General features: G+C 48.2%; 1 protein-coding gene across 4 annotated transcripts in view; it reads left to right on the forward strand.

Annotated features, from left to right (window-relative positions):
• Nucleotides 1-7,933, forward strand: part of ILRUN (inflammation and lipid regulator with UBA-like and NBR1-like domains) — a 90,859-nt gene extending 82,926 nt beyond the window's left edge. For 3 of the 4 annotated variants that reach the window (XM_028120549.2, XM_088024029.1, XM_028120551.2), the window contains one exon: nt 6,086-7,933. In XM_028120549.2, the coding sequence (XP_027976350.1) occupies nt 6,086-6,121 (36 nt within the window). In that variant the 3' untranslated portion in view covers nt 6,122-7,933. Of the gene's footprint in view, nt 1-835; nt 1,001-6,085 lie in introns of those variants that run through there. The other variant, XM_088024030.1, reaches the window with a different exon arrangement.
• Nucleotides 7,934-8,170: the final 237 nt, after the last annotated feature.

Here is an 8,170-nt window from a genome sequence, read left to right on the forward strand (position 1 = left end):
GTTTTATTCTTTATGGTGATTTTCTTGATTTGCCACGGGGTAGGTGAATGGTCTGCGAGTTGCCTTTGGCCATGGGGAGCTCTGGATGGCTGGGAGGAAGACTGGAGGGAGGATGGAAAGATGGATGATGAAGGGAGGGGATGAGGGCGGCATGATAAAGGATTGGAGGGATGGGTAGAGGGAGGATGGATGGATAAATGACAAGGTCCCCAGCAGGACTGTAGAAGTTAGTTAGGAGCAAGAGAAAAACTATGTTACAGAGGTACGTATAAAAAAATGGTGTTGCAGGGCTTTTTAAAAAATAAATTCATCACACTTTATGACTGAGTCAAGCTTTTGAGCAGTTTTGGCACAGGCAGAAAGAAGACTGTGAACGGAACCTGCCCCATGATCGGCCCTCATGCATAAAAATAAGACTTCTTTTCTTTCCTTTGGCTGGTTCTCATACTCATCCTCAGCCAGTGCATCAAATGTATCTTTGAAATTTGGAGGACTGTCCCATGACAGTGGCTTGAACACCAGTGTGAAAGCATCTGCCGCAGTTCCTGTCCCACTAACGTGGCCGTTGCTCTTCCAGTAGGAAGCCTTGAGCCGGTGGCAGCCACGGAGGGAAGGGTCCCGGTTTGCATCTTCTTGAGACCGTCCTCCTCGCCCTGCCCCCTGGAACTCCAGTAGAGACTTGATTTTATTTCTAATTAATGAGAGACTAACAGGACTGTTGAGGGCTTGGGCAGTCGAGCCAGCCGTGTGAGCAATGCCCTACCAGCCCGTGTTTGCAGTACAGGATCAGGACAGAACTTAGTACTAAAGCCTGTATTCTTCTCTCCGCATTCAGTGAACTTAGTGCTGCGAAAGGAGCACTAGACAGACGCAGCGCTGACCAGGACTGGCCCAGGAAGTGAGGAGGAGGAGGGCCCGGCGGTGTTACCTGATGCTGCCATCAGTGTGCACCTGGAGAGCCCTGCCACGCACGCTCCTTTGTGTTAACGTGTGTGAACCTTTTTATTTATTTAAATCACAAATAAAAGCAAAATAAAGACAGGTATGTGAAAATCTCCATGTTGTGGTGCTTTATCTAAAACAACTAGATTTCAGATAGAAAAAGCATACCTCAAAAAGCCTTTGTAAGACAGTCTTGTTTCAATAGGCTTTTCAGCCTTCTTTTTTCCCCCTGGAATGTTAAATGTGAAAAAACAGATGGCTCACCAGGGCAGAGTAGCTCACTGTCATTCACTCATTCGTGTTACTAATACTTGAGGCTTACTGTATGCAAGGCATAAAGAATTGGCAGAAGCAGGTTCCACCTTCTCCAAGGGCGGTTTGCTCTCCTGATAGCCCTGCACTTCGTGCTGTTGAAATTGATGAAGAAACTTTTAAAAAATATTCTAGCTGAAACCGAACTAGTGTCCAGTCCAGTCTTTTTAGTACTTTAGCCTGCGGTTAGTGTTTTCTCTGAGTGACAATTTTTAGTACTCTTTTGGAAAAATTACTTTGATTTCTGTATAATTTTAGGAGAACTTTTGCAGGTGCACACTCACATGAGATCAGTGATAACCAAATCACTGGCTGGTCCCCAGGGGCAACTATAAACTATTGCAAAAAATCAGAGAGAGATTATTTTTGAGTTTGCTTGAGAACAGAATCACAAGTACTGGATCTTAAATTGTCTTTTTTAAAGAGATTGTGGTGAATGGGACTGAGCTTATATTTATGTTTATAAATGTTGTCTTTAAAAATATTTTAAAATATTTGAGAATATTAGCCAAATTATGGCTCTCAGTCATTTTCCCATCGTGGAAGCGCATTTCAGGACCCGGCCCAACTACTGTGATGTTTCGGCCGGCTCGAGGCCGGGGTCTTTTTCCCAGACACCAAGGAACAGAGAGGCACCTCTGTCTTAGCTGTTGGATATGGCACTTCTGTGCTGTAGGAGGGCTTACCTGCCCTGTAGCCAAGTAGAACTTAGGTCCCAGGGCTCATCACTACTACAGCTGTTGAGTGAAAAACTTAAGGAAGGCTGAGCATAGAGGCGACACCTGAATCCCCGTGGACCTAAAGGCTATCTCTCCTTTGCCAGGAACACTTTCTTGTTCCCTAGCAGATGTAGTCTTTTTTTTTTTTTTTTAAGATTTTGTTTATTTGTCAGAGAGAGAGAAAGAGAGCATAAGCTCAGGCAGAGGGAGAAGCAGTCTCCCTGCTGAGCAAGGAGCCTGATGTGGGACTCAGTCCCAGGATCAAGCTGGGATCATGATCCAAGCTGAAGGCAGACGCTTAACTGACTAAGCCACCCAGGTGTCCCAGATGTAGCCTTTGAAAGCCTTGAAAACTGTGCAACTCAGGTAGGCCCTGGGGAACTGGCCTTTAGACCTAGAATCAGATATAGGACTTCTTTTCAGGGTTTGATTATTCATACCCTCTGTTAGCATGGATAAATCCAGCCTTGCTGCCAGTCCCTAGGTGGAGAGAAGTGATTCCTCACAGAGAGCAGCACGTAGCCTTCTGCATCAGACTCCTGAGCTTTGCAATCATGCCGATCGCCTCAATTTTCACTTGAGCCAGTTTAATTCAGGGCTCTGTGGTAACTACCATCTGATGCTTTCCTTATTAGAAGAGGCACAACTGTTATAGGAGAAGTGTCAAGTGATGCCAGATTAGTTAAAATACTTGGCATTTGCTTTTCCTGTGGATGGAGGTTGAAGAGTTCCTAGGCCCCAGAAGAGAATGGACACTATCTCTATTGCCAAACCCTGCTTTTAGGCTGGGGTTAGAGACATTAGCCACCAGAACCTGTTACACTGGGTCTTGGAACTCCAGTGGAATCTGAAGTGTGGATGGGCCTCCCATTTCCAATATACCTCCATCCTACTGTTAGGAAAGGCACGTCCTGCTTGGCCTCCTGCCGTAGGACACCCTAGACAAGCTGTTCTTGGAATCTCTGCCAGGCTTTTCCTCCACCACAGGTATTGCATTGCCTGTGTTCTGTGATCCATTTGTGACACCTATAATCCTGCATGTGGGGAGTCTAGATGATAAAGTGGTTTTGAAATAGAATTGGCTCCCTCTCCCTTCCTCGAAGTGATGGTAGTTAATTTGGTGGGGTGGAGTGGGTGGGAAGAGGGTTTATTCTCAAGCCACCTTTCTGCACCAGTAAAACATCAACAACTTCCAACATGCCATTCTCTGGGTGAAAGGGACTTAGGTAGCATTTTTCCCCCAAAAGGCACAGAACCTCAGCCACTAAGAGGGTCAACAAATCCATAATCTAAGCTAGTTAAGTACCTCACTGAATGTCCGAGGGCCAGGGCACTCACGTGGAAATCTGAAAATGCTCATCATGCCTTTGTTCCTCTCTCTGCCAGTTGCATTGGACCCATTTTATTTATCTGTAAAATGGAAATGTGCAATAGCTCCTTGGCAAAGTCACAAACTCCCTTCACCAAGCATTCTAGATAAGTCAAAAGGCTATTAACTTGCATTATAAAGGCCCATGTGAAGTGTGTGGAGCTTTGGTCTGGAAAACAGTTAAATTTAGGGGAAAATATTTCATAGAAAACAAATGCTGTTTGTTTTTCGGGTTTTCTTTAGTCTGTGCATTTTTTTTCCTGCACAGGGACCTTTTGAGCATTGTATTGGTTCCAACTCTTGTGGGAATTCTAGGCCTTTATTGTTTCCTTGGATTGTTCCAGATGAACAAATGCTGGGAAGTACTGAGCACAGCTTGTTTTAAGTTTCCATACTTTCTGCTTCTGGTGTGTGTGACCTCCGACCAGGCCCTGCAGGATGGAGACTGAGAGCCCTTCGCTCCCCTAGCCCACCCTTGTTAATCAGGTGGTACATGGCCGCTGAGATGGTCCCAGCCTCATCTTGTGTGCTGGAGGCGTAGTTCGCTTGAGGGCTGGCAGACACGTGGCCATTTTAAACACCACTGTTCTTAGCAGTTCTGTGCCCTTGTGTGGGTTCCCTCTCTGAGTTTGGAGATCTTGGCTTGTCTCAGTGGATCTTTGTGAGAATTACAGAGAATATGTTAAAGTGCCCCAACAGCACCTGGCGTGTAGTTGATGCTGCGTCCACGTTGGCCTGCCCCTCCTCCGATTCAGCCAGTCAGGATTTTGTGTTCAGTGATAACCACCAAGCAGCTAGAGACATACTTCTGGTGTTTTGAGGCTTTATGTGGGGGAGGAAGAAAAGCAAAAGCGATTTCAATGCCTTCCCCTGAAAACACTATAGAAACTTTAATCTCCTGTTACCTTTTCTTGGCAGCTTTGATCTCTGGCCTAGGCATGACCAAAGGGCATTCTTTCTTGGAGTCCTGTTTTTCAGCCTTCTGAGCCAGGCACTGTGTATTGACTCCTAGAACTTTAAATCCTGAGAAGATTTAGAGAGGAACCTGAGCTCTTCTCAGGGGAAGGGACCTTACTCAAGGTCACTTGGTGAGCTGGTGCAAAGCTGGGAGTAGAACCCAGATCCCCTCCCAGTTCTCCATCTACGTCCCGCTGCAGTGGAAACAGGGAGGGTCTTGCGTCTCTAGCCTGACCACCTCCAGGGAGCCCTGCCTCTCCTGGGACCCGGGAACCTAGGAGGCTGTGACCAGATGGATGGCATGACCCCCAGACACTTGTGTCCCCCAGGCCTAAGCGGCTATTTTAAAACTTGGTTTTGGAAGGGCCAATATTCCTGTGACTCAGAGATGTCTGACACTCCAGGTAGTAGTCTGGGAAACACTTTTCCTCTTTTAGTTTTTAATTCAGCAAACATTTATTGGGTACCTGTTGGGCCAGGCATCATGCTAGATGCTGGAGAGATGGAAGCAAACAAAACAAAGTCATACTTAAAAGGATTCTAATCACTGGCGACCCTGCAACAAGCACTATTTTTCCCTCCACAAAGAAATGTCTTTTTTTTTTTTCTTAAGACAGTCAAATTCTGACTGCCCATATCCCATCAAGCTAATGGAAAATTTCATCTCACTCATTCTTGTGCCTTTTGACTCCTAATTGTGCCTGGATTCAGGATTCTTAATGTAGTTGTCAAGCATCAGGAAATGCCTCCGGGTCATTTGTTATGGTTATGGCTGAGGCACCTGCTCTTGGTACCCGTTTGGTCCTTTTGGTCCAAGAGCCTCGCTGCTTGTAGGCCACTCTAGGGTATAGGACCCCAGGGAGGCTGGTCACCAGTTAACTTTTGCCCTCCTAGGTCTTGGCATTGGCTGGGTCTTTCCAAGGAGCACACTCCGGGGGGAGGGTGGGAAGGTGGAGGGAGGCATAGGTCATTCTCCAGCAAGTTCATGCCACTGATTTTGGTGTTGGCACATCTTGGTGTCTCATTCTGAACATAAGGGAAAAGTGAGACTATGAAGCCTTTTCCACCCAGGCAAGCAGCACCAAAAATACCTTTGGGAATTGAGAATAAACCTTATCACATGGCAGGGGAGAGGCAATGTGGGAGGAAAAAAATCAGACTTGGGTTTGAACCTTGGCTCTGCCTTTTCCTACCCATGTCACCTGGAGCAGATCTTTTAGTCTCTGCAGTCAGATGGGCATGAGTTAACTGAGTGTGGGAATCCTGGCTATGGGCTGAGGTTTAAAGACAATGTATACAAAGCTCCTGGTACCATGCCTGTTACCTAGGCGCTCAGTAGACAGTTGCTGTTGCTGCTGCAGTCTTGTTGTTGGTAGAAGGGTCATTAGCCAGAAGTAGCCTACATCTGAGGTTAAGGTGCAGAAAATGGTGGACAGGGATCTTTAGCAGAGAGGTTGAGACCTTGTGGTCCAGCAGGAAGGCAGGCTTTGTGACCCGGGTGGAGGAAGGTTGGTGCTGATTGAGGCAGCAGTTGAAAGATGAGGTCTACCGCCCCCCACTGCCTTCCCTCTCTCCGGATGATGTGATGCAGTGGGAACACTTAGCGACTGGCAGTGCTGAGAGTTGGCCTCTTGAGGTTTTGCAGGGCAAGGACAACCCTCAGGCTTTGTCTGTGCCATGGGGCTTCCTTCTGGCTCACTGGGGACCATAGATTCTTTGACTTGGTTTGATTGTCACGTTGTACCTGCTTTGTTTACCATCACTGACTGTGTTCACTCTCTTCCAGGGGCTCCACGGGCCTTACCCCTTCGGCCAGTCTTAAACGGGCATCGGCAAGAAGAAAAATTAACAAAAGACAGAAGGCCTGACTTTGGGGTGGGGGGGAGGGCAGGGGGTTCCTCTGGATTGCAGACCACACCGCATGGACCCCTGGCTCTGACCCCCCCTCCCCCATCCTGGAAGAAGAGGAAGAAGCAGAACTAGTTTTGAGTAAACTCAGTATGCATGTGTGAATGCTGAATCGCGGAATGGTGTTGAGGCTACTAAGAAGAAACCCATGCAGCCGCCTTGGGTTTTGTTTATTAGGCGTCAGTCTAACAAGTCATTAGGTCACTCGGGAAGGAAAAAAAAGTTTCAAATGGGGGAAAAAAAGCCATCTTTTTAAACAAAAATTATTTTGCCTACAGACAGGTTGTAGTTTTGAGCACATGTTAATTTTTTCCCCCTTTCCTCACTTTTTTTTTTCTTTAGGTAAGGGATAACGTACCCTTTCTAGAATAGCTGCTTGCTCTGGAAGCGATTCAGGTTACAAGCTGGAGTGGCATGTTTGGGGACTCTGCGGGTCCGTGCCGCAGGAGGACATCTCCTGCGCCACCCGACTCCAGCAGTCTCTGACCCCGTTTGTTTTTAATGGCATCGGCCAATGAGTTATCATTCTTTTCCCTCTTCTTTTCTCTTTAATCTTCTGTTGACTTACACCTTTGACATTTGTATCCGTCAACCCCTGTGGCTTGTTACCATCAGAACCTCTCTGAAGACCAAACTTCCCTGTGTGGCCAGCAGAGGAAGCCTTGAAGACAGATCTCGGGCAACATGGGAGTTTCTAAGGCCGAGAGGTGTCCTTCTGCACACACTTATAACAACTCAAATTGCTTTTCTTCCATGTTTCTCTTGGCAGAGAGAGATGCCATCACGCTTACTACTCTTTTGGATTCTTCATACACAGCGGCTCCCCATTCACTCTGGGAACAGTGCCTCTGTGCTGCGTACATGTGTGTGCCACGTGCACACACACACGGGTGTTGATGCAGCTCACCAGCAAAGTGTGCAGCAGGCAGGTGGAAAGGTGTCCAGGCTTCTCTGTTGTGACACAACTCCCTTCCTTGTGTTTCCCTCCCATTGTCCTTTGTGGTATTTTCACAGCCTGTTAGTGGAGGCTGAGCTGTTAAGGTATGGAAATACAGCCCCAAGCAGGGAGTTGGCCATGGGGAGGGGCCACAGTTACTGACTGTGATTTTGGAGACCACAGTTCGATGAAACGAGAGCACCCCCACCCTGAGCAGGATGCTTGGCTAGTGGGAGGTGGTGGGCGAGGGGCAGCCCAGCCAGAGCAGAGGCTACTTGGCTGGCTGCCCACTTGGGCAGGTGGCCCCACTGGAATCCTATGGATTCCAAGCAGGTTGAGCTGTGGACCTCTCCATGGGAAGCTTGAACCAGGCTAGAACAGCTGTCTGCCAAAGATACAAGAATATGCAAAGTCCCTCTTCTCTTTCCTTCTCACCCCCCCTCCTTCCCTTGAGTCTTGGCTGGTTTGATAGCCGCGGATGTGGATCTAGGGTGCGGTTGCAGGGTTACCTGCCTATTAACCGCATCCCCACCCACCTCGGGGGTGTGAGATAAGCTGGGAGACCAGGTGATGAGCGGCTGCAGGGGGTCATAGAGCCTGGGTGTGGGTGAGGGTCTGCCTGCCCGTCTGTCTCTTTCTGGGTGTCCAAGCTCCAGAAATGTGTGCTCTTTGTTCCTCCTTGTCCTCTTCTGAGACTATTGTTTTCTAAAGCTTGATTGTGGGAGAAAAGCTTGTATGAAATTCCTCCTTCACCTCCCCACCTCCCCAAAAATAAAAGGCGGGAAACCCTTTGGTCTACTGGAGAAGCTCTGGGGGAGGATGGAGCCAACCTGCTGAGAAGGTCTGGCAGCTGGGTCTGGGGCTAGCCTAAGGCTCACACAGGAGCGGCCGTTTGCAGTGCTTTCAAGTGCCCCAGTCCTGAGCAGAGCAGAGGGGCGTCCCTGGTGGGTGCCCAGGCCGTCACTGGCCCAAGCCAGGGGCTCACCATGACTTTTTGTCTGAGGGCCCTGTTGGGCCCAGCTTGCC

The sequence above is a fragment of the Eumetopias jubatus genome, unplaced genomic scaffold (assembly GCF_037043125.1).
Source record: "Eumetopias jubatus isolate StellerSeaLion01/CBP00866 unplaced genomic scaffold, mEumJub1_p1.0 scaffold_6, whole genome shotgun sequence".
Taxonomy (NCBI): domain Eukaryota; kingdom Metazoa; phylum Chordata; class Mammalia; order Carnivora; family Otariidae; genus Eumetopias; species Eumetopias jubatus.